The sequence below is a fragment of the Haliotis rufescens genome, unplaced genomic scaffold, assembly GCF_023055435.1.
Source record: "Haliotis rufescens isolate VD_foot unplaced genomic scaffold, xgHalRufe1.0.p SCAF_167, whole genome shotgun sequence".
Taxonomy (NCBI): Eukaryota; Metazoa; Mollusca; class Gastropoda; order Lepetellida; family Haliotidae; genus Haliotis; species Haliotis rufescens.
The window spans coordinates 1-27,109 of record NW_025963854.1 but is presented as its reverse complement, the minus strand read 5'-3'; the positions used below and the strand labels follow the sequence as shown (position 1 = coordinate 27,109).

General features: G+C 40.5%; 2 protein-coding genes across 3 annotated transcripts in view; one reads left to right on the top strand and one right to left on the bottom strand.

Annotated features, from left to right (window-relative positions):
* The window catches only part of LOC124115938, a 41,730-nt gene extending 27,030 nt beyond the window's left edge, over nucleotides 1-14,700 (bottom strand). For both annotated transcript variants that reach the window (XM_048397229.1, XM_048397230.1), the window contains exons 1-2: nucleotides 14,546-14,700; nucleotides 9,438-9,520 (exon numbers count right to left, since the gene is read on the bottom strand). The gene's annotated coding sequence lies outside the window, so the exon portion shown is untranslated. The remainder of the gene's footprint in view (nucleotides 1-9,437; nucleotides 9,521-14,545) is intronic.
* LOC125381057 lies at nucleotides 2,429-6,000 on the top strand (the record flags this gene model as incomplete). Its single annotated transcript, XM_048397228.1, has 3 exons — nucleotides 2,429-2,649; nucleotides 3,497-3,636; nucleotides 3,941-6,000. Coding segments are annotated over exons 2-3 (2,200 nt in total), but the record flags the coding sequence as incomplete, so codon positions are not given.
* Nucleotides 14,701-27,109: the final 12,409 nt, after the last annotated feature.

Genomic DNA, 27,109 nt, shown 5'->3' with positions numbered 1-27,109 from the left:
AACAATTATATCCAAAAGAGTCTGTCCTTTTTATTATATTTTTATAACTATAATATAACAACTGTTTTGATCTGTAAAATATGTTCATTCCAGTGACAAGGTGTTTGTCTAGACTGGGCTATATGTGCTTCTGGAACCCCTAAAAACTTTTGGGAATCTGAGCTACTAGTCAAAGTATACCCTTACTTTAAAGAAGGTGTCCTGAGGTTATAATGTGTTGTGTTTTGGTTGGATCACATGTAACGGGTCTCCATATCTACAGCTTTCCATATGCCTGTATCTGATGATCTGTTGTTGAAATTCTTTTCTTGGCCAATGACCTTCGCATCATAATCATATCCATCAGCATAGAGAAAATGTAAATGGTTAGTTCGTAAACGATGAAGGCGTAACAGTATGGTTCTTCAAGATAATATTATTATTATTATTGTGTTGTCATTTAGTTCTGTCTGCACCAAGTAGTCATGACTGTATGTCAGCAATATGGTAAGCTAATTTGAATCCTGCAATAAAATGTGGGACAAAAAGAAAACATGCCTTATTCTGAAAGGCAGTTATTCTCATTGTCGCTTAGTATATAAGTTTTGAAGATATCAGCTTAAAGACTGTATGCATGTAACTTCTTGAAAATAATGATATGAATATTCTTTCTACAGCCAGACTATAACAGAATTTTGCGCAGTTGTTGTGATTGAGCACACAGTACAAAACAGTGTTGCTCGTTATAACAATTTGTCAAATACTGCTTCTTGCAACTACCGTACTTGAATATGTTTTTGTTTTGTAAGCTGCATCATAGGCTTGCTACAACATTATCAATGAGAAAGGTCAGTGTTAGTGATACTCATAGGTTATCTGTAACTTTGGACATACGCTCCAGTCAAGCGGACATTAAAAAAGTTAAAACATAACTTTGCCATATACAATCATATCTAAATTTCACAGATTTACAAATTATTTCACAAAATATTATTAAATCTTCTTTTGTGTTCATTCCCATAGGGAATTCAAATAATTCCAGTAAAGTAAAATTATTTTTTTCTGCTACAACATTAACAATATGAGCTAATCACCTTGCTTAAATTGACACTGAGGTTTTAACCCCCCACATAGAGCCAGTTCCTCCTTGGAATTCAAGTATCAACAATCTCCTGAGCAGTAAGAGATCTGAACAGACAACTAGTCAGTAGTAATTAGGGAATCATCTTGTGACATGTTTATGGCTAGTGTGTCAGGTCAGTGCTAGCGGTAGCTCGCCTGTATTCAGTTGTTTGAGCCCGCAAACAGACCAATGAACCCTTCTGTATAAACTATCAATTTCCACTTTCCCCAGTTTGGCTTTAGCAAGTCTAGAAATAGACAAATACACACTTCCATGGAAGGTGGTAATACATCAATCTATACAGATGTTCACAGGTCATAATCAACCTATGACATTTTATACATAATATCATCATACAATCTACACTTAATGGAATGTTAAGATTTCTTCTTGGCTGATGACAGTAAATCATATTTCAAACTTGTGAGCAGAACCTGAGTGCTATGGGTCAATATTTCTAATTTTAAGAGATTTTTTGCTATTTCATTACTCATATCCCCTAGACCAGAAATGGGATAACACCTATAAAATCTACAGTTAACGGAATCTTAAGATTTTCTTTCGGCTGCGGATAGTAAATAACATTTGAAACTTGTGAGCAGGATCTGAATGCTAGGGGGCAATATTTCTATTTTTAAGAAATTTTCTACTATATTATTACTCATATCCACTCAACCAGAAATGGGATAAAGTCTATAAACTCGACAAATAATGGAATCTTAAGATTTATTCTTGGTTGTTGATAGTAAATTACATTTCTAGCCCCTGAGCAAAGCCTGAATACTTTGAGTCAAGATTTCTAATTTTAAGAGATTTTCTACTATATTAATACTCTTATCACCTTGACCAGAAATGGGATAACACCTATAAAATCTACACTTAATGGAATCTTAAGATTTCTTCTTGGCTGATGATAGTAAATAGCATTTCTAGCCCGTGAGCAAAGCCTGAATACTTTGAGTCAAGATTTCTAATTTTAAGAGATTTTTTACTATTTTATAACTCATATCCCCTAGACCAGAAATGGGATAACGCCTTTAAACTCTACAATTAATGGAATCTTAAGATTTCTTCATGACTACTGATAGTAAATAACATTTGAAACTTGTGAGCAGGATCTGAATGCTAGGGGGCAATATTTCTATTTTTAAGAAATTTTCTACTATATTATTACTCATATCCACTCAACCAGAAATGGGATAAAGTCTATAAACTCGACAAATAATTGAATCTTAAGATTTTCTCTTGGCTGCTGATAGCAAAGCACATTTCTAGCTTGTGAGCAGAATCTGAATGCAATGGGTCAATATTTCTAATTTTTAAGTGAGTTGGGTTTAACCACGGACTTGTATAACCTGGATAGGAAACGCAACAGATAGCCTCAGGTCATCTACGCCGCGCTACCGGCGATTGTTTTTCCACCTCTGCGGGGGGTCATCGCAGAGGCTCATGGGTAGATTCACTGACCAGCTCTTCAACTTTTGTCCGCGTATCGCTTCAAAACATCCTAATTTCCAGTGTTTTTCGCTTATATACAGACTTGAAAGGTAAGTGGATATTTTGTTTATATATTGTGTAATGGTATTAGGGACGAAATAAGACTTCTGAAAGTAATCATTTTTGTTTCAACTGTCTTTAGAAATGTGCACACCGGTCCATTGTTTTCGTCTTGCATCCAAGATGGCAGACAAGTGAAATCGTGATATTTGGCTGTTTTATTTCGCTATCTCCTTCGTTATCATCCAATAAAGTCCTTAGTTACAAGGGTGTGCTGAACATATGCTATCTGTACAGCAGTTATGTGTAAGAACATCTTTGATAATGTTATTTCACAACGAATTACGAGTCCATGAAAATCGATGTTTATGCAACAAAACTCGGAAATTTTTACACACACGCACAATTTGGGCGTGCTAAAACTTTTATTCTGATAGATATTTTTTCCCAAAAAAATTACAAACTAATACCTTATATACCAATAAGCAACTATGCGGTTTTGTAATTACGAAACATTCGTTAAATACTCTGTAATTAATGTTACAAATATAGCTATAATTTAGCTTAAAATATAAGGAAATCTACTATAAATTCCCACTTGAAACATACATTTCATCTCAAATAATGTTTCACATGGGTAGGTGTTGGAGAAAAATAATGATTCATAGCATATTCTATTTTCAACCCATATTTCATGTTCCTAATTTCTGAAGTGTAATTCACTAACTGGTAAAATAATTATATCCAAGACTTTTTCTGCAATAATAGGATCTGTATGTTTTTATATTATAATTATAGGTTTCAACTGTCAATAAATATTGCTACATGTCCACATGAGTAATTCTTGTTGTAATTAATGAAGAATGATAAAACAGGTGCATTATATTCCATTAACAGATGCCACGCCGAAAGAAAATGCCAGGTATTGGCCAGAAAAAGAAGCACTATAAAAGAAAGGTGACAACTTCATTGGACAGAGACCACAGCCATGCTCAAGTGAACCATCATAGAACAGATGATCAAGTAATTGTGGAAAGGTTTGTTATTTTCTAGGTATATTACATGCCTTTTGCAAAATATATCAAGTTGATTTAAGGACATTTTATTGATTGTTGTTAAATTTAATCATTTACATTAGTTGTAAAGTATGTGAGGTGAAATGGGGTTTCATGCCACATTCCAGGGTATTGCACTTTTATGGCGATGTTTTTATGTGGCTGCTTGTAATAGCCTAGAGTAAAGCCAATTGATATAACTTTTTTGTCACATTTAAATAATTTTTATTAATTTTATGTGCCAATCCAATTGAGATGATATATTATTCTAAATATCTTGTTCCAGTTCACAAGATGAGTTTGGAGCTAAATGGAGTGAAGCCTGGGATGCCTTCTACCTTGGACATGGCTCAGGCACTCACAACAACACTTCCTCCACTGAAGAACCAGAAGAAGTTGATTCAGACTGCAGTTCCGCTAATAGGTTCTATGTCATTTTACATAAAGTTTTCTGCTATGAATCACATGTGGACTTAGACAAGTTTGTCGGGAAACTATGGAGGGATAGAAGGTTTCAGTTATTTCAACTTTTGAAGAATGACATCAAGAGCCATACTGATGCATTGTCCGACTTCGCAATTTCAAGGATAACTGATGATAACATCCAGCTTGTCCAACATTATCATGGAGAGTCTCCAACAGTCAAATTGTGTATGAACATAAGATCATCATTAGTTCCCTCTCTGCTTGTACACAAGATTGTGATTGACAGAGAACATGATATATGGACGGGTCTTCCCAAAATTGTGATGTCATTTGGGGACCTTCAGAAGTTCTTTGATAGACTCCAACTTTGGGATGTTTGTGTAGGAAATCATGAGGAAGAGTTCACCAGTACAATGCCAAAATGGGGCACTTCCCACACAAAGACGAACCAAGTTCTTGCATACCATGAAGCCGATTTCTGTGCGAAGCGAGATGATATTGAGTACCACTCTACCATTCGATCAACCAAGTGTTCCATGTTGACTGTTAGAAAAAGGTGTAGCCATTGCTGTTTGTATAGAAACACACTTCGAAAGAAAGTTTCGCGTTCAAAACAGCAAGAATCATCATTTACTGAGAAGAAAACCACACCCCATAAACATATGTCAAAGGACATGATGATATCTAAGATTAAGGTGATGAAAGATAAAACACAGCACCTGCAAACTGAACTTGACAAGATTCGACGCAGCATATGGAAGAGCATATCTGTGAAAGGACAGAAACTTAATGAAACTGACAATGTTGAACTTTTGGGATTGCTGAAGAAACATACAGTTGATGTTGAAAAGGCCTTCCCCGATGAGAACTCGCTACAGAGGCTTTTCTGGGATCAGCAGTTGAAATGTGTAAGTTTGACAGACAGAAGGCAAATGAAATGGCACCCAATGATCATTAAGTGGTGCCTTTATATCCGAAACAAAAGCCAAAAAGCATACGATGCCACCAGAGATGCTGGATTTATCTCCCTACCAAGCACTCGAACACTGTTTGACTATTCACACTGGTTACCTGCTGAATGTGGCTTTAACTATGCCTCTGTGTCACATCTCAGGAATGAAGCAGCCCAGCTGGGAATGTTTCAGGAAGAATGGATGAGTTATGTTGGAATTCTTCAAGATGAGGTGAAAGTGTCTGAGGGGTTAGTTTACGACAGAGTAACTGGTGAACTTGTTGGGTATGTTGAACTTGAGAAAACTGGCAATGACTTGTTGCATATGGAGAATTTAATTGCGAACACTAAGAAGAAACTAGCATCTTCCATTCTTGTAATAATGGTTAGAGGGATTACTTCTTCCCTGAAATACCCAGTTGCCTGTTTTGCCACAAGTGGGATAACTGCTGATCTTTTGTATCCTGCTATATGGAAGGCTGTCCGATTTTTGGAAATTGAATGTAGATTAAAAATTCTGTTTGTAACATGTGACGGTGCATCTCCTAATAGAAAATTCTTCAATCTGCATCACTGTGAGGAACTTCAAAACACGTACTGGACGTGGAACCCCTACTCATATCCTAGACGGAAGCTTTACTTCATTTCAGATGTCCCTCACCTCCTCAAAACCACCCGTAATTGTTTTGCCAATTCTGGAAGCCACAGCAAGTCACGTGACATGTGGAAAGATGGACAGGACATCAGGTGGTCACACATTGTTAGGCTGTATGAAGAATATGTGGAACCATCAATTTATGCTCATGCTCACAAATTAACCCGTGAGCATATTGACCTCACACCTTTTGCTAAAATGAAGGTGAATCTGGCAGCTCAGGTATTGAGCAAAACTGTTGCGGATGCACTTGAACATTTGTATGATGATTCTGTGAGTGAGACTGTGAATTTTATCAGACAGATATATATAGGTCCGTGGTTTAACACTGCTTTTAACATTATTCCAGTTATATCAGGGTGTGTCAGCTTAATGTGGGAGGAAACCTGAAGTGATGGTGCTGACAAACCTAGAAGCATTATTCGGGCGAACCAGGATTCGAACCCACAATCATAGGTTGCTGGCGGATCAAAGGGACACAACACTGCACAGTGAACCGCGGCCACCCGTGCCCCCTCTAATTTTAAGAGATTTTTGACTTTATCATCACTCATCTGCCCTTGACCAGAAATGGGATAACACCTTTAAAATCTACAATTAATGAAATCTTAAGATTTATTTTTGGCTGATGACAGTAAATCACATTTCAAACTTGTGAGCAGAATTTGAGTGCTATGGGTCAATATTTCTAATTTTAAGAGATTTAATACTATATTCCTACTCATCTTGCCTTGACCAGAAATTGGATAACACCTTTAAACTCTACAATTAAGGTAATCTGAATATTTTCTTTTGGCTACTGATGGTAAATCACATTTCTAACTTGTGAGCAGAATGTGAGTGCTATAAGTCAATATTTCTAATTTTAAGAAAAAAAAATACTATATTATTACTCATCTGCCCTTGACCAGAAATGGGATAACACCTTTAAAATTTACAATTAATGAAATCTTAAGATTTCTTTTTGGCTGATGACAGTAAATCACATTTCAAACCTGTGAGCAGAATTTGAGTGCTATGGGTCAATATTTCTAATTTTAAGAGATTTAATACTATATTCCTACTCATCTTGCCTTGACCAGAAATTGGATAACACCTTTAAACTCTACAATTAAGGTAATCTGAATATTTTCTTTTGGCTACTGATGGTAAATCACATTTCTAACTTGTGAGCAGAATGTGAGTGCTATAAGTCAATATTTCTAATTTTAAGAAAAAAAATTACTATATTATTACTCATCTGCCCTTGACCAGAAATGGGATAACGCCTTTAAAATCTACAATTAATGAAATCTTAAGATTTCTTCTTGGCTGATGACAGTAAATCACATTTCAAACCTGTGAGCAAAGCCTGAACACTATGAGTCAAGATTTCTAATTTTAAAAGATTATTTTTACTATATTATTATTCATATAACCTTGACCAGAAATGGGATAACACCTTTAAAATCTACAATTAATGAAATCTTAAGATTTCTTTTTGGCTGATGATAGTAAATAACATTTCAAACTTGTGAGGAGAATCTGAATGCTATGGGTCAATATTGCTAATGTTAAGAGATTGTTGACTATATTATTACTCACATCCCCCTCAACTAGAAGTGGCATAAATGTTATGCTTTCAAGAATGAAAGGAATCTTGAGAGTTTTGTTTTCTGAACATTGTCATTCACATTTACAACCTTTGAGAAACATGTACTTTGACAATATGCTTTGCATATGAAACTACATAGTTTAAAAAAAGCTTTGTCCCCTTCACAGCTGTAATAGGCTAACTGATCATCATGGAGGGACTGACTGCACAATGCATGACATTGAAAAAAAAGTATAAACGAAAGGTATAATGACTTACCTACACATTCTCGTCTTTCAAAGAAATATTATCTTAGAAACTTCAGCCACTTGGCCTTCAACAGCAAGGACCAGACGACCATTTTGATCAAGTTGTAAAGGGAGGATAACTCTTACTGTTGCTTTGTCTTGCAAATATTAATGTCAATGATGACAGAGCTTGAGATAACAAGTTCAGTTCTCCATTAGTAATGGGTTTATTAAATATATGTTATCTGTCTTAAGAAATATGAGGACATTTTGCTGGCAAAATGGTTATGAAAGCTTCAACGTATATATGTCAATAAGCTACCAGGAATGGTTCAATGAGTTTCCCAGTTATTTTAACGCTGACCAGGAAGGAGATTTTGTCATACCGGGTATTACATATGGTATTTTTCCCTTTAAAACAATGAGAAAAAGAATAGGGTGGTGGGTGAATCAAAGGAACATTAAAGAAATCTTTTTCAACAAGAGAAATCTTTTTCAACAATTTCTACTCTAATATTTCTATATGTAATTAGTTTCTTTTATTTTTTAAGTTAGACTTCTAAGATGAAGCACAAACTCTCTCACAACAAGCATCTGCTATGCCTGGTAGCAGTTACATGCACCTCCAACATTAATTAAAAAATAGTTGCTTTTATCATCATGTACATAATTATCAAATGGAGTGATTTTGAATAATTGTTACCACTAAAATCTAACATTATAGTAATAGTAATATTTAAAAAAAATGACTTAGGGACTTGAGAATACAAACAAAAATACACACATCAGTTGCCAGAGGGCTGTGAGGTATTGGGGCTTAGAAATCCCTTGAATAGTACAAATTTAACTGTACCCCTTTTAACTCTGACATGTTGAGTATTCATTGTTTGATGTTTAATGACACACTTAGTTATATTCAAAATAATTAATATTATTATATTAATGTACATACCCTCCCACATATATATTGTGCACATCATCGCCTGTTGTACAATGTCATGAGTGTGTACTCCTAGGCATGTTCCTCCTGTGTTACTGTGTATGAGAAGAAATATGTCCAACTCTTATAACTCTTGAAAAATAACACAAACATCCTAGGAACTTGAATTATTACTCTTGTATCCCCACCAATGAGTGGCATAACATCTTTAAATTACATAAATTAGAGAATAGTTTTATTTTCATTTGGCTTTTGCTCTGTTGTAGGAAAATACTGTGTTCAGAAGTGGCCAAGATAGCTATTTAACAGAAAATTGACTGTTATTAAACATGTCACCACCTCACGAAGGTTATGATATGATAGACAATCAAATAATACATTTGGGAGTTATATCATGGTTAGAAAGTAAACATTGGCAATGGGCAGTAATTACAGATAATAAGCAACATGACTATTTTTATAGAAATGGCAGTTTTTCATAAGCGATAAGCATAAAAATAAGAAATTGTAATCCGCTTTAGCTCCGCATTACCACTTTTATACGCTGCCATTTTTAGCTGCAAATCGAGTCAGTAGCATTGCCATTTGCCCTTTGCAGAACGGAGTAAAAATACAAAACACACGAAGTGCAGATGATTTTGCTCTTATTAAATGTTTGTCAGTTAAACACATAGTTGCATGCCACAGATATATTTCTCTATAGTGTTTATCCCAGTTCTGGTCGCTCCAGGCGTCGACCACAGGCGTCAACCATATCCGCCGCATCATATGCCAGGGGATAACAAAAGGTACAGATCATGTTGTTTTAGTTTCACTTCTCTTCACTTGCATCTCCAGTATTTTGATGGCAATTTAGAGTCAAGTTTGAGATATTTCATGAGAAATAAGAATTTCTTTTTCTTTACTCAAAATGGAAAAGGAAATGTATAGTTATAAAATGCTTATCATGGAATCTTTAAACTATGACAAATCCAAAGAAAGTTAAATACTTCACGTGGCAGAAAGGCTATAGGCAAGTCCTCCTCCATGGCTTCAGATACAGACTCAACAACCAGCGACTGACTTGTGTACACTGGAAATATGTACAGAACCAAGGATTAGTCAGCACTGCAGTGTCAACTCAATGCAGTTTATTCTGCAACCATAACATTGACAGAAAAACCCGGAAGGCCCGGTTCAACCAAAAGTTGGAATAAACAAAAGCGAACGCGGATGCGTGTAATGGCACAGGGTGGCTGCCTGGGCAAGTGTACCACAGTGGGTCTTTAAAGATAGGTATTAAAGTGATAATACAGTGAGACATATTTTATATAATATTACATAATATATATCTTCATTTTTAACTTGTAACCATAACTTAATACTAAGAACCATAACGATTTGAAATGTTGTGAACATACAATGATATTTAGAATGTGGTCTCATGTAACAAATGTTATATTTGGGATCACACTTTCTAAGCCTCGGTGGCTGAGTGGGTTAGATCCCTGAGTTTGTGAGCTTGTGATTAGGGGCCTCACTCTGGCAGTGCGGGTTTGAATCCTTCATGGGACTCAACCAAAACAAGTACTAGAATCTGTACTTTACTAAGAAAGTGTTATCCCAAAAAACATTTGTTAACTTTGAAATGTTGTTGCAAATATTGCATATTTGTTATTGAATGTCTGAAAGTGTGACAGAATTTTTAAAAAATAATAAAATACGGGCTTAGTATGTTCGTTTGTGTCCACAATAACATGGAGGGCTATACCACTTAATGTCAAGGTAGAAGCCAGTAGCTGAGACAGTCACTGATGCAATAAGATGTTTCTATAACACTGTAGGCATGAGTAGACCATGTGTCCTGTCTGCTGGTGAATGGGAACAGACATTTAACCTGAACAAAAATACATGGAAATATGAGTGAATGAAGTTCATGCATATGATTAGGAAGTAGGAAACATCTCATTGTTCACACAAAGGTAAAATCTAACAAATGATGGTGTGAATAAATCTAGTATCACTATCACCCATGTTTTGTTCTACTATTGGGCCCCCATGTAACCCCTTAAGAATTCAGGAGGGGGTTCTTCCATACCCACATCACCTGATTGATGAACCCAGTCTAGCATAGAGCACCTAATTACTTGGTAAATTATGTGAAGTGGGCGAATAACGATGAGTAGAGGGGTTCGTCATGCACAATGGTTCAGCAGAGTAACTCTCAGCAATTGTTAAAACAAGTTTAAACTTAAGTAATTAATCTGTGTTTAGTGGGGCCAATATAAGACATTTGAATCTGTAAATTATCCCTGTCTCCCATAGATATTCATGGGAATGAAACAGCAGACAGACTGGCAAAGCTAGTTCCGGACAAAGCGGAGATACACCCTATTCCCTTCAGAAAACTGGAGAAAATGCAAAATCAAAGCACAAATGGCCTGGCAAGCCCAATGGACGCAAGTGAAGGTTGCAGATGGCTTTACAAAATACAAAATTCCAACCCAAATAGGACAAAAAGCCATGCTCCTACGGATCTGTAAAGATGGTCAGCTCCTCCAATGTATCTTTACAGAGCAGCCAAAGTAATTACATCCATTTCTGAACAAACAAATTTGTATCAGTTAAAAAATAAAAACCATATCAAAATAAAAACAGAAAGATGGTCCAGAGTAACAAACTGTTCAACAGTTCAACCACATGAAACAGACATGTTCTGTACAAACAATTATATATATTATTTTTTGTCAACATAATTATGATCTCTAGAAGGGAATTATTGCCATTAATCATCTAATCTGTGACTTGACTTTCAGTGCATATCTTTATTTATTATGATTATTTATTCTGAACTTTATTTTGTCATGGTCACTGGACAAATGCCTTATGGGTGACCTCTATTGTGCTGACCTGTCTTGTGTGAGAGGTTAACATGCAGATTAAATACAGATGATGTGAAAACCTTTGATTTAACTATATTTATTATGCCTGTTTGGCATTATTTTTTTTAACATTTGAAAATCTATACTGCATCCACATTTCATACAACACAAGTGCTTTTGTTAGGCGCTGTTTTCCATCCACTATAAGGTTGCTCAAAGCATACTTATTACCCCGTTCAATGGATCAACGTGCACTTAACAATCATTCTCAGCTTCCTGGGGAGTATACATCCCACACTGCTTTGAGGCACTAGCAGGTTAACAGTCACATTGACATCTCATCCTACTGGGTACCCATTCACTGCTGGGTGAACAAAGGCACATTTCAAACAGTCACTTGCCCAGGGGGACACCACATTTGTTAAATGTGCTTCAGTGTGGGGCAAAGCCAAAGAAAATCTCAGCAGCCTAGCTGCTGCACACAGTCCCACACTCCCCACAACCAGTGTAGCTCAACTTGACAGATATGTGACTTGTGCGCTGTGCGCTGTGCACAGGACCACATGCCACCAGCTCATGCATTCTGATACAGATATGATAAATGACTAAGTATTGTACAGTATCAACAGAGAATCAGGGCATTTGATTGTAGGTTCTTTGTACAAAGAGCAGAAAGTATTTAAAGACAGACTACATCTATATTATGTTATCTAGTTCATCTGTACTTCCAGCACGAGGGGGATACAGCCACCTAGTATAGGAAGTCCCAATTACAAGATTCATATCATTAACATCAAATTTAAGGATATAATGTAATATATATTACAAAAACATGGTTACACTCTCATATTTTAAATGAAGAAATTACTACCAGGTTTCTGCAGTGCATTTACTCAACATAGATCTACAAGGGTCTTAATGCCAACTTATTTACTAAATGCATGGATAACTTATTAATAGGACTCAAGACATTTTGGACGAAAATCACTTGTAAGAAGGAACAGCTGTTGATCTGTGATAGGGATGTTGTAACATACTTAAAGTAGTCAATGCTGGGGCTTGATTGATATGTTAATAGGTATTGATTCAATAGTAGCAGGTCATATTAATATAGATTGATTACCTTAGTATCTTTAAACCACTAGAATATTTGCAGGCAACTTTTGGTCTTCATCAAATTATTATTGAAACCACAAGGATTACTCAGCACCCCCAAACATTTAACTAGTATTATACTCTTCAGGTGTTCTTGACCCTGTGAGTGGCGACCATTGTCTCGTACATGTTAATCTGAGTAACTCTAAACCCCTTGACATAAGTTTTACAAGAAAGATGTATTATTAGTTTGCTTGACAAGGTGAAATGAATGTGGTATTTGTTTAAGTATAACTGTATTCTCCCCATACTGAAAGTCAGTCAGTCAGTCAGTCAGTCAGTCAGTCAGTCAGTCAGTCAGTCAGTCAGTCAGTCAGTCAGTCACTTAGTTAGTCAGTCACTCACTCACTCACTCACTCAGTCACTCACTCACTCACTCACTCACTCACTCACTCACTCACTCACTCACTCAGTCAGTCAGTCAGTCAGTCAGTCAGTCAGTCAGTCAGTCAGTGGTTTAATGTGACTTTTGACAACACTACATTAATATCATGGTGGAGGAAACCAGAAATGGGCTTTACACATTATACTCAGTTGAACCTGTACCTGGCATGACAAGTGAACACTTTAACCCTGAGGCTAACAGGAGACACTGAGGCTGACTACTACTATTTTCATGAGGAAGACAACCACATCAGATTCAAGTTCAACTCATTACCTTTTCAGTGACATAAACTGTTGGACAAAACAAAGAGTGCGCATGAAATCATATACCAAATGCAGCACCAGTTTATTGTAGTCCTCCACAGTTGCAGGGTTTAATAAAAACCAAATAAAAGGGAACCCAGAAAGGCTTGCCTCATTCTCTGTGACTATCCAATCATCTTAGGGTGACTGCTGTATGTCGGGTCCATAGAACCCATGTAGTCAGCCAACTGTAGCCCGGTGGTCGGGATGTGCTAGCTGGCTCACTGTGTGTCACTTTACCCAGTACACAGTGCTGACCTATACTGCTGGATATACCTATTGGTCATTGCTCTACACTGCAACCCCCCTAGTTCTATCCTCAGATTATCCAACAGGCTTGTCTTACCATACTAGCTGTGACATAATGGCTACAGTGAGCATCAATGTGCAAATCTGTCAGCATCCCAGCTGAGTGTGTGCTGCTACTCAGTTCAATAAACATGATAAAACAAAACATGAAAGATTCAAATCATATTTTGTATGCATGTATTCAAAATCCCACCTGTCCAAAACATACATTTACCCACAATTAAGATGTAACCATTATCATTTTCATGTCAATATGCACATCATTAGCCTCACGATATCTCAACATCTCCACTGGATAAGATATGAACTGCACCAAGTCATGGCAACAAGTAAAGAATATTACTGACTGACTGACTGACTGACTGACTGACTGACTGACTAACTAAAGAATATCAGTGAAGTACCAATCCAGTTAAATCAGAACAGAGCTGTTAAGTCTTATGAACTGTGGAATAACTGAGTTAAAGCCTTGGCAGGTTTACTAACAGTGCAACATTGTTTCTACAGTGAAGAACATTTAAGAGTCTCCAAACAGTGAGTTGGTATGAACTTGTTTCTCTGTGGAACACTGTAGCAGTTAGCACCACTATGAGCAGTTCAACACAGGGTTGGGGTGGGGTGGGGTGGGGTGGGGTGGGGTGGGTGTTGTTGTTGTTGTTGTTGTTGTTGTTGTGCAATAGGTAGTTGACAATGGCCCAAACGCCGCAGATGATTGCATCTTACAAGAAGGCATAATATGACATTCACATTGAACAAGAGGACAAATGGCAGTGGTTGGTTCCATCATGGTGTGTTATATATTTAAAAAAAATCCACAACATTATTTTTGATAAATGGTGGTGAAATATTAATTTATTTTTTATCTCTTTGTAATGACGTGTCAATGTTGTTTTATTCCACTGTGGACGACATTCTGAATAAATGTTTGTGACATGCCGACAACCCCGTTGTTTAATTGGGCGTGGCAGAAAGAGTGAACAGAAACTGAAGCTCTCTCGTGGACAGAGCTTTTTTTCGATTTTCTGTTGCTGCAAAGACAATTTACCTTTGCACGTGCTGCTCAATGCAACCTAAATATAACTTACCTACACAATGTGAAAAGAACTCTTCATATTCCTCTCTGGGATGATAAGCAATCGGCGACTTTAGGTGACAGGCGCAAGGGAGCAATGGCTGCAAGGAAGTCGTACAATTCTGAATGGAAGGAAATGAACGCAAGAGGACGTTGGCAGCGTTAAGATGGTCCCCGAGGAGACAAATACATATGTGTTAGGAACAAAAGCTAAGGACCCAGACCAATGTAAATAGCACGTAAGCTAGTAGCAAAGCTGTTTTGTGAAATGTTGTGAAAGGAATTCTCCCAGACGTGGCGTATTCGTGGGCCGTCGTTGATAAAAACTAGTTCCCAAAAAATTAAAACGATGGTTGCCAATTTTTGGATCGTCAGTAGTGTGTGGAACATTCTGTTGAACTATCCAGCGGTGGTTATTTGTCCAAACTGTCTATAGTCGCGACGCGGTGCTGTGCGAAAGTTTGCACTATTTTCTCTTTTCTGGGGACCATCACCAACATTCTCTTGACTTTTTGTTTGTTCCAATAATTGTTTCAAGGTGTATACTGAGGGCCATTTAAAGTGAAATACATTGTTTGTGTGAGACGGTGGTAAGACATAAGGGCGGGGACGAACTAAAGAGCAAGGTGTGAAAAAATCCATCAAGAAAGCAAACGTTTCATTTCTTGTTTTGTCTTCGAGTTTAGAACATTTGAAGTATGAAACACAAGGTCCAAAGTTCATCTGTTGCCGAAGTTATCAGGTCTTTCTTCTAATAAGGTATACCTCGTACACGGGCGCAGCATAGCAAGTGTGTTTGATTGGTGTAAATGCATATCGGACATAGACATACAGAAACACATACACATACATTTATTTCAGTAATGTAAAGTCTCAGGCCCATACTACAATTGAATTGTTTTTTCCCCAAGCATTCTGGTATACGAAGAGTTGGTACAATATGTTTTACAAAGTTCAGGAATATTGTTCACAGATATACAGTATTCAGATATACGCATTGAAACTTTGCATGCGGGTAGACCTTGACCTGGAGGTCACGTTTTCACCGTCCTTGACCCCCGCTCACCCCTGGGAGTGGAGCTATGGGCGATCAAAGACGATCTCAACATTGGCTCCAAAGTGAAAAATGTTCAGTTCAGTATGTCCCAAATGACCTGAGGAGTCGACCAGCCAAGTCTGAGACTCCTACCATGATATGACCTTTTTGGTCAAAAATGCTGTAAAAAGACTATAAGTCTAACACCTAGTACTCCAATGACACCAAAAATTAAAAATTCTCGCAGCGATTTGAAACTTTGCATGCGGGTAGACCTTGACCTGGAGGTCACGTTTTCACCGTCCTTGACCCCCGCTCACCCCTGGGAGTGGAGCTATGGGCGATCAAAGACGATCTCAACATTGGCTCCAAAGTGAAAAATGTTCAGTTCAGTATGTCCCAAATGACCTGAGGAGTCGACCAGCCAAGTCTGAGACTCCTACCATGATATGACCTTTTTGGTCAAAAATGCTGTAAAAAGACTATAAGTCTAACACCTAGTACTCCAATGACACCAAAAATTAAAAATTCTCGCAGCGATTTGAAACTTTGCATGCGGGTAGACCTTGACCTGGAGGTCACGTTTTCACCGTCCTTGACCCCCGCTCACCCCTGGGAGTGGAGCTATGGGCGATCAAAGACGATCTCAACATTGGCTCCAAAGTGAAAAATGTTCAGTTCAGTATGTCCCAAATGACCTGAGGAGTCGACCAGCCAAGTCTGAGACTCCTACCATGATATGACCTTTTTGGTCAAAAATGCTGTAAAAAGACTATAAGTCTAACACCTAGTACTCCAATGACACCAAAAATTAAAAATTCTCGCAGCGATTTGAAACTTTGCATGCGGGTAGACCTTGACCTGGAGGTCACGTTTTCACCGTCCTTGACCCCCGCTCACCCCTGGGAGTGGAGCTATGGGCGATCAAAGACGATCTCAACATTGGCTCCAAAGTGAAAAATGTTCAGTTCAGTATGTCCCAAATGACCTGAGGAGTCGACCAGCCAAGTCTGAGACTCCTACCATGATATGACCTTTTTGGTCAAAAATGCTGTAAAAAGACTATAAGTCTAACACCTAGTACTCCAATGACACCAAAAATTAAAAATTCTCGCAGCGATTTGAAACTTTGCATGCGGGTAGACCTTGACCTGGAGGTCACGTTTTCACCGTCCTTGACCCCCGCTCACCCCTGGGAGTGGAGCTATGGGCGATCAAAGACGATCTCAACATTGGCTCCAAAGTGAAAAATGTTCAGTTCAGTATGTCCCAAATGACCTGAGGAGTCGACCAGCCAAGTCTGAGACTCCTACCATGATATGACCTTTTTGGTCAAAAATGCTGTAAAAAGACTATAAGTCTAACACCTAGTACTCCAATGACACCAAAAATTAAAAATTCTCGCAGCGATTTGAAACTTTGCATGCGGGTAGACCTTGACCTGGAGGTCACGTTTTCACCGTCCTTGACCCCCGCTCACCCCTGGGAGTGGAGCTATGGGCGATCAAAGACGATCTCAACATTGGCTCCAAAGTGAAAAATGTTCAGTTCAGTATGTCCCAAATGACCTGAGGAGTCGACCAGCCAAGTCTGAGACTCCTACCATGATATGACCTTTTTGGTCAAAAATGCTGTAAAAAGACTATAAGTCTAACACCTAGTACTCCAATGACACCAAAAATTAAAAATTCTCGCAGCGATTTGAAACTTTGCATGCGGGTAGACCTTGACCTGGAGGTCACGTTTTCACCGTCCTTGACCCCCGCTCACCCCTGGGAGTGGAGCTATGGGCGATCAAAGACGATCTCAACATTGGCTCCAAAGTGAAAAATGTTCAGTTCAGTATGTCCCAAATGACCTGAGGAGTCGACCAGCCAAGTCTGAGACTCCTACCATGATATGACCTTTTTGGTCAAAAATGCTGTAAAAAGACTATAAGTCTAACACCTAGTACTCCAATGACACCAAAAATTAAAAATTCTCGCAGCGATTTGAAACTTTGCATGCGGGTAGACCTTGACCTGGAGGTCACGTTTTCACCGTCCTTGACCCCCGCTCACCCCTGGGAGTGGAGCTATGGGCGATCAAAGACGATCTCAACATTGGCTCCAAAGTGAAAAATGTTCAGTTCAGTATGTCCCAAATGACCTGAGGAGTCGACCAGCCAAGTCTGAGACTCCTACCATGATATGACCTTTTTGGTCAAAAATGCTGTAAAAAGACTATAAGTCTAACACCTAGTACTCCAATGACACCAAAAATTAAAAATTCTCGCAGCGATTTGAAACTTTGCATGCGGGTAGACCTTGACCTGGAGGTCACGTTTTCACCGTCCTTGACCCCCGCTCACCCCTGGGAGTGGAGCTATGGGCGATCAAAGACGATCTCAACATTGGCTCCAAAGTGAAAAATGTTCAGTTCAGTATGTCCCAAATGACCTGAGGAGTCGACCAGCCAAGTCTGAGACTCCTACCATGATATGACCTTTTTGGTCAAAAATGCTGTAAAAAGACTATAAGTCTAACACCTAGTACTCCAATGACACCAAAAATTAAAAATTCTCGCAGCGATTTGAAACTTTGCATGCGGGTAGACCTTGACCTGGAGGTCACGTTTTCACCGTCCTTGACCCCCGCTCACCCCTGGGAGTGGAGCTATGGGCGATCAAAGACGATCTCAACATTGGCTCCAAAGTGAAAAATGTTCAGTTCAGTATGTCCCAAATGACCTGAGGAGTCGACCAGCCAAGTCTGAGACTCCTACCATGATATGACCTTTTTGGTCAAAAATGCTGTAAAAAGACTATAAGTCTAACACCTAGTACTCCAATGACACCAAAAATTAAAAATTCTCGCAGCGATTTGAAACTTTGCATGCGGGTAGACCTTGACCTGGAGGTCACGTTTTCACCGTCCTTGACCCCCGCTCACCCCTGGGAGTGGAGCTATGGGCGATCAAAGACGATCTCAACATTGGCTCCAAAGTGAAAAATGTTCAGTTCAGTATGTCCCAAATGACCTGAGGAGTCGACCAGCCAAGTCTGAGACTCCTACCATGATATGACCTTTTTGGTCAAAAATGCTGTAAAAAGACTATAAGTCTAACACCTAGTACTCCAATGACACCAAAAATTAAAAATTCTCGCAGCGATTTGAAACTTTGCATGCGGGTAGACCTTGACCTGGAGGTCACGTTTTCACCGTCCTTGACCCCCGCTCACCCCTGGGAGTGGAGCTATGGGCGATCAAAGACGATCTCAACATTGGCTCCAAAGTGAAAAATGTTCAGTTCAGTATGTCCCAAATGACCTGAGGAGTCGACCAGCCAAGTCTGAGACTCCTACCATGATATGACCTTTTTGGTCAAAAATGCTGTAAAAAGACTATAAGTCTAACACCTAGTACTCCAATGACACCAAAAATTAAAAATTCTCGCAGCGATTTGAAACTTTGCATGCGGGTAGACCTTGACCTGGAGGTCACGTTTTCACCGTCCTTGACCCCCGCTCACCCCTGGGAGTGGAGCTATGGGCGATCAAAGACGATCTCAACATTGGCTCCAAAGTGAAAAATGTTCAGTTCAGTATGTCCCAAATGACCTGAGGAGTCGACCAGCCAAGTCTGAGACTCCTACCATGATATGACCTTTTTGGTCAAAAATGCTGTAAAAAGACTATAAGTCTAACACCTAGTACTCCAATGACACCAAAAATTAAAAATTCTCGCAGCGATTTGAAACTTTGCATGCGGGTAGACCTTGACCTGGAGGTCACGTTTTCACCGTCCTTGACCCCCGCTCACCCCTGGGAGTGGAGCTATGGGCGATCAAAGACGATCTCAACATTGGCTCCAAAGTGAAAAATGTTCAGTTCAGTATGTCCCAAATGACCTGAGGAGTCGACCAGCCAAGTCTGAGACTCCTACCATGATATGACCTTTTTGGTCAAAAATGCTGTAAAAAGACTATAAGTCTAACACCTAGTACTCCAATGACACCAAAAATTAAAAATTCTCGCAGCGATTTGAAACTTTGCATGCGGGTAGACCTTGACCTGGAGGTCACGTTTTCACCGTCCTTGACCCCCGCTCACCCCTGGGAGTGGAGCTATGGGCGATCAAAGACGATCTCAACATTGGCTCCAAAGTGAAAAATGTTCAGTTCAGTATGTCCCAAATGACCTGAGGAGTCGACCAGCCAAGTCTGAGACTCCTACCATGATATGACCTTTTTGGTCAAAAATGCTGTAAAAAGACTATAAGTCTAACACCTAGTACTCCAATGACACCAAAAATTAAAAATTCTCGCAGCGATTTGAAACTTTGCATGCGGGTAGACCTTGACCTGGAGGTCACGTTTTCACCGTCCTTGACCCCCGCTCACCCCTGGGAGTGGAGCTATGGGCGATCAAAGACGATCTCAACATTGGCTCCAAAGTGAAAAATGTTCAGTTCAGTATGTCCCAAATGACCTGAGGAGTCGACCAGCCAAGTCTGAGACTCCTACCATGATATGACCTTTTTGGTCAAAAATGCTGTAAAAAGACTATAAGTCTAACACCTAGTACTCCAATGACACCAAAAATTAAAAATTCTCGCAGCGATTTGAAACTTTGCATGCGGGTAGACCTTGACCTGGAGGTCACGTTTTCACCGTCCTTGACCCCCGCTCACCCCTGGGAGTGGAGCTATGGGCGATCAAAGACGATCTCAACATTGGCTCCAAAGTGAAAAATGTTCAGTTCAGTATGTCCCAAATGACCTGAGGAGTCGACCAGCCAAGTCTGAGACTCCTACCATGATATGACCTTTTTGGTCAAAAATGCTGTAAAAAGACTATAAGTCTAACACCTAGTACTCCAATGACACCAAAAATTAAAAATTCTCGCAGCGATTTGAAACTTTGCATGCGGGTAGACCTTGACCTGGAGGTCACGTTTTCACCGTCCTTGACCCCCGCTCACCCCTGGGAGTGGAGCTATGGGCGATCAAAGACGATCTCAACATTGGCTCCAAAGTGAAAAATGTTCAGTTCAGTATGTCCCAAATGACCTGAGGAGTCGACCAGCCAAGTCTGAGACTCCTACCATGATATGACCTTTTTGGTCAAAAATGCTGTAAAAAGACTATAAGTCTAACACCTAGTACTCCAATGACACCAAAAATTAAAAATTCTCGCAGCGATTTGAAACTTTGCATGCGGGTAGACCTTGACCTGGAGGTCACGTTTTCACCGTCCTTGACCCCCGCTCACCCCTGGGAGTGGAGCTATGGGCGATCAAAGACGATCTCAACATTGGCTCCAAAGTGAAAAATGTTCAGTTCAGTATGTCCCAAATGACCTGAGGAGTCGACCAGCCAAGTCTGAGACTCCTACCATGATATGACCTTTTTGGTCAAAAATGCTGTAAAAAGACTATAAGTCTAACACCTAGTACTCCAATGACACCAAAAATTAAAAATTCTCGCAGCGATTTGAAACTTTGCATGCGGGTAGACCTTGACCTGGAGGTCACGTTTTCACCGTCCTTGACCCCCGCTCACCCCTGGGAGTGGAGCTATGGGCGATCAAAGACGATCTCAACATTGGCTCCAAAGTGAAAAATGTTCAGTTCAGTATGTCCCAAATGACCTGAGGAGTCGACCAGCCAAGTCTGAGACTCCTACCATGATATGACCTTTTTGGTCAAAAATGCTGTAAAAAGACTATAAGTCTAACACCTAGTACTCCAATGACACCAAAAATTAAAAATTCTCGCAGCGATTTGAAACTTTGCATGCGGGTAGACCTTGACCTGGAGGTCACGTTTTCACCGTCCTTGACCCCCGCTCACCCCTGGGAGTGGAGCTATGGGCGATCAAAGACGATCTCAACATTGGCTCCAAAGTGAAAAATGTTCAGTTCAGTATGTCCCAAATGACCTGAGGAGTCGACCAGCCAAGTCTGAGACTCCTACCATGATATGACCTTTTTGGTCAAAAATGCTGTAAAAAGACTATAAGTCTAACACCTAGTACTCCAATGACACCAAAAATTAAAAATTCTCGCAGCGATTTGAAACTTTGCATGCGGGTAGACCTTGACCTGGAGGTCACGTTTTCACCGTCCTTGACCCCCGCTCACCCCTGGGAGTGGAGCTATGGGCGATCAAAGACGATCTCAACATTGGCTCCAAAGTGAAAAATGTTCAGTTCAGTATGTCCCAAATGACCTGAGGAGTCGACCAGCCAAGTCTGAGACTCCTACCATGATATGACCTTTTTGGTCAAAAATGCTGTAAAAAGACTATAAGTCTAACACCTAGTACTCCAATGACACCAAAAATTAAAAATTCTCGCAGCGATTTGAAACTTTGCATGCGGGTAGACCTTGACCTGGAGGTCACGTTTTCACCGTCCTTGACCCCCGCTCACCCCTGGGAGTGGAGCTATGGGCGATCAAAGACGATCTCAACATTGGCTCCAAAGTGAAAAATGTTCAGTTCAGTATGTCCCAAATGACCTGAGGAGTCGACCAGCCAAGTCTGAGACTCCTACCATGATATGACCTTTTTGGTCAAAAATGCTGTAAAAAGACTATAAGTCTAACACCTAGTACTCCAATGACACCAAAAATTAAAAATTCTCGCAGCGATTTGAAACTTTGCATGCGGGTAGACCTTGACCTGGAGGTCACGTTTTCACCGTCCTTGACCCCCGCTCACCCCTGGGAGTGGAGCTATGGGCGATCAAAGACGATCTCAACATTGGCTCCAAAGTGAAAAATGTTCAGTTCAGTATGTCCCAAATGACCTGAGGAGTCGACCAGCCAAGTCTGAGACTCCTACCATGATATGACCTTTTTGGTCAAAAATGCTGTAAAAAGACTATAAGTCTAACACCTAGTACTCCAATGACACCAAAAATTAAAAATTCTCGCAGCGATTTGAAACTTTGCATGCGGGTAGACCTTGACCTGGAGGTCACGTTTTCACCGTCCTTGACCCCCGCTCACCCCTGGGAGTGGAGCTATGGGCGATCAAAGACGATCTCAACATTGGCTCCAAAGTGAAAAATGTTCAGTTCAGTATGTCCCAAATGACCTGAGGAGTCGACCAGCCAAGTCTGAGACTCCTACCATGATATGACCTTTTTGGTCAAAAATGCTGTAAAAAGACTATAAGTCTAACACCTAGTACTCCAATGACACCAAAAATTAAAAATTCTCGCAGCGATTTGAAACTTTGCATGCGGGTAGACCTTGACCTGGAGGTCACGTTTTCACCGTCCTTGACCCCCGCTCACCCCTGGGAGTGGAGCTATGGGCGATCAAAGACGATCTCAACATTGGCTCCAAAGTGAAAAATGTTCAGTTCAGTATGTCCCAAATGACCTGAGGAGTCGACCAGCCAAGTCTGAGACTCCTACCATGATATGACCTTTTTGGTCAAAAATGCTGTAAAAAGACTATAAGTCTAACACCTAGTACTCCAATGACACCAAAAATTAAAAATTCTCGCAGCGATTTGAAACTTTGCATGCGGGTAGACCTTGACCTGGAGGTCACGTTTTCACCGTCCTTGACCCCCGCTCACCCCTGGGAGTGGAGCTATGGGCGATCAAAGACGATCTCAACATTGGCTCCAAAGTGAAAAATGTTCAGTTCAGTATGTCCCAAATGACCTGAGGAGTCGACCAGCCAAGTCTGAGACTCCTACCATGATATGACCTTTTTGGTCAAAAATGCTGTAAAAAGACTATAAGTCTAACACCTAGTACTCCAATGACACCAAAAATTAAAAATTCTCGCAGCGATTTGAAACTTTGCATGCGGGTAGACCTTGACCTGGAGGTCACGTTTTCACCGTCCTTGACCCCCGCTCACCCCTGGGAGTGGAGCTATGGGCGATCAAAGACGATCTCAACATTGGCTCCAAAGTGAAAAATGTTCAGTTCAGTATGTCCCAAATGACCTGAGGAGTCGACCAGCCAAGTCTGAGACTCCTACCATGATATGACCTTTTTGGTCAAAAATGCTGTAAAAAGACTATAAGTCTAACACCTAGTACTCCAATGACACCAAAAATTAAAAATTCTCGCAGCGATTTGAAACTTTGCATGCGGGTAGACCTTGACCTGGAGGTCACGTTTTCACCGTCCTTGACCCCCGCTCACCCCTGGGAGTGGAGCTATGGGCGATCAAAGACGATCTCAACATTGGCTCCAAAGTGAAAAATGTTCAGTTCAGTATGTCCCAAATGACCTGAGGAGTCGACCAGCCAAGTCTGAGACTCCTACCATGATATGACCTTTTTGGTCAAAAATGCTGTAAAAAGACTATAAGTCTAACACCTAGTACTCCAATGACACCAAAAATTAAAAATTCTCGCAGCGATTTGAAACTTTGCATGCGGGTAGACCTTGACCTGGAGGTCACGTTTTCACCGTCCTTGACCCCCGCTCACCCCTGGGAGTGGAGCTATGGGCGATCAAAGACGATCTCAACATTGGCTCCAAAGTGAAAAATGTTCAGTTCAGTATGTCCCAAATGACCTGAGGAGTCGACCAGCCAAGTCTGAGACTCCTACCATGATATGACCTTTTTGGTCAAAAATGCTGTAAAAAGACTATAAGTCTAACACCTAGTACTCCAATGACACCAAAAATTAAAAATTCTCGCAGCGATTTGAAACTTTGCATGCGGGTAGACCTTGACCTGGAGGTCACGTTTTCACCGTCCTTGACCCCCGCTCACCCCTGGGAGTGGAGCTATGGGCGATCAAAGACGATCTCAACATTGGCTCCAAAGTGAAAAATGTTCAGTTCAGTATGTCCCAAATGACCTGAGGAGTCGACCAGCCAAGTCTGAGACTCCTACCATGATATGACCTTTTTGGTCAAAAATGCTGTAAAAAGACTATAAGTCTAACACCTAGTACTCCAATGACACCAAAAATTAAAAATTCTCGCAGCGATTTGAAACTTTGCATGCGGGTAGACCTTGACCTGGAGGTCACGTTTTCACCGTCCTTGACCCCCGCTCACCCCTGGGAGTGGAGCTATGGGCGATCAAAGACGATCTCAACATTGGCTCCAAAGTGAAAAATGTTCAGTTCAGTATGTCCCAAATGACCTGAGGAGTCGACCAGCCAAGTCTGAGACTCCTACCATGATATGACCTTTTTGGTCAAAAATGCTGTAAAAAGACTATAAGTCTAACACCTAGTACTCCAATGACACCAAAAATTAAAAATTCTCGCAGCGATTTGAAACTTTGCATGCGGGTAGACCTTGACCTGGAGGTCACGTTTTCACCGTCCTTGACCCCCGCTCACCCCTGGGAGTGGAGCTATGGGCGATCAAAGACGATCTCAACATTGGCTCCAAAGTGAAAAATGTTCAGTTCAGTATGTCCCAAATGACCTGAGGAGTCGACCAGCCAAGTCTGAGACTCCTACCATGATATGACCTTTTTGGTCAAAAATGCTGTAAAAAGACTATAAGTCTAACACCTAGTACTCCAATGACACCAAAAATTAAAAATTCTCGCAGCGATTTGAAACTTTGCATGCGGGTAGACCTTGACCTGGAGGTCACGTTTTCACCGTCCTTGACCCCCGCTCACCCCTGGGAGTGGAGCTATGGGCGATCAAAGACGATCTCAACATTGGCTCCAAAGTGAAAAATGTTCAGTTCAGTATGTCCCAAATGACCTGAGGAGTCGACCAGCCAAGTCTGAGACTCCTACCATGATATGACCTTTTTGGTCAAAAATGCTGTAAAAAGACTATAAGTCTAACACCTAGTACTCCAATGACACCAAAAATTAAAAATTCTCGCAGCGATTTGAAACTTTGCATGCGGGTAGACCTTGACCTGGAGGTCACGTTTTCACCGTCCTTGACCCCCGCTCACCCCTGGGAGTGGAGCTATGGGCGATCAAAGACGATCTCAACATTGGCTCCAAAGTGAAAAATGTTCAGTTCAGTATGTCCCAAATGACCTGAGGAGTCGACCAGCCAAGTCTGAGACTCCTACCATGATATGACCTTTTTGGTCAAAAATGCTGTAAAAAGACTATAAGTCTAACACCTAGTACTCCAATGACACCAAAAATTAAAAATTCTCGCAGCGATTTGAAACTTTGCATGCGGGTAGACCTTGACCTGGAGGTCACGTTTTCACCGTCCTTGACCCCCGCTCACCCCTGGGAGTGGAGCTATGGGCGATCAAAGACGATCTCAACATTGGCTCCAAAGTGAAAAATGTTCAGTTCAGTATGTCCCAAATGACCTGAGGAGTCGACCAGCCAAGTCTGAGACTCCTACCATGATATGACCTTTTTGGTCAAAAATGCTGTAAAAAGACTATAAGTCTAACACCTAGTACTCCAATGACACCAAAAATTAAAAATTCTCGCAGCGATTTGAAACTTTGCATGCGGGTAGACCTTGACCTGGAGGTCACGTTTTCACCGTCCTTGACCCCCGCTCACCCCTGGGAGTGGAGCTATGGGCGATCAAAGACGATCTCAACATTGGCTCCAAAGTGAAAAATGTTCAGTTCAGTATGTCCCAAATGACCTGAGGAGTCGACCAGCCAAGTCTGAGACTCCTACCATGATATGACCTTTTTGGTCAAAAATGCTGTAAAAAGACTATAAGTCTAACACCTAGTACTCCAATGACACCAAAAATTAAAAATTCTCGCAGCGATTTGAAACTTTGCATGCGGGTAGACCTTGACCTGGAGGTCACGTTTTCACCGTCCTTGACCCCCGCTCACCCCTGGGAGTGGAGCTATGGGCGATCAAAGACGATCTCAACATTGGCTCCAAAGTGAAAAATGTTCAGTTCAGTATGTCCCAAATGACCTGAGGAGTCGACCAGCCAAGTCTGAGACTCCTACCATGATATGACCTTTTTGGTCAAAAATGCTGTAAAAAGACTATAAGTCTAACACCTAGTACTCCAATGACACCAAAAATTAAAAATTCTCGCAGCGATTTGAAACTTTGCATGCGGGTAGACCTTGACCTGGGGAGGTCACGGGGGGGGGGGGGGGGGGGGTTTTCAGCCGTACGTGACCCCCGCTCACCCCTGGAGTGGGAGCGTTGGGCGATCAAAGACGATTCAACATTGGCTCCAAAGAGTGAAAAATGTTCAGTTTCAGTATGTCCCAAATGTACATGAGGAGTCGACGGCAGTCATGAGACTCCTTCCATGGATATGACCTTTTTGGGTCAAAAATGGCTGTAAAAAAGACTTAGTCAGTCTCAGACACCTAGTCGACCCAAGTTGACTCCATTATCGCAGAGATTGATTGACCCGGCTTCGTCCCTGGAGTGGATTTTGGTCAAAGACGATATCAACATTGGCTCCAAAGTGAAAAAATGTCAGTTCAGTATGTCCCAAATGACCTGAGGAGTCGACCAGCCAAGTCTGAGGACCTCTACCATACCATGAATGACCTTGGTAAAAATTGTACTATAAGTCTAACACCTAGTACTCATTGACACCAAAAATTAAAAATTCTCGCAGCGATTGAAACTTTGCATGGCGGGTAG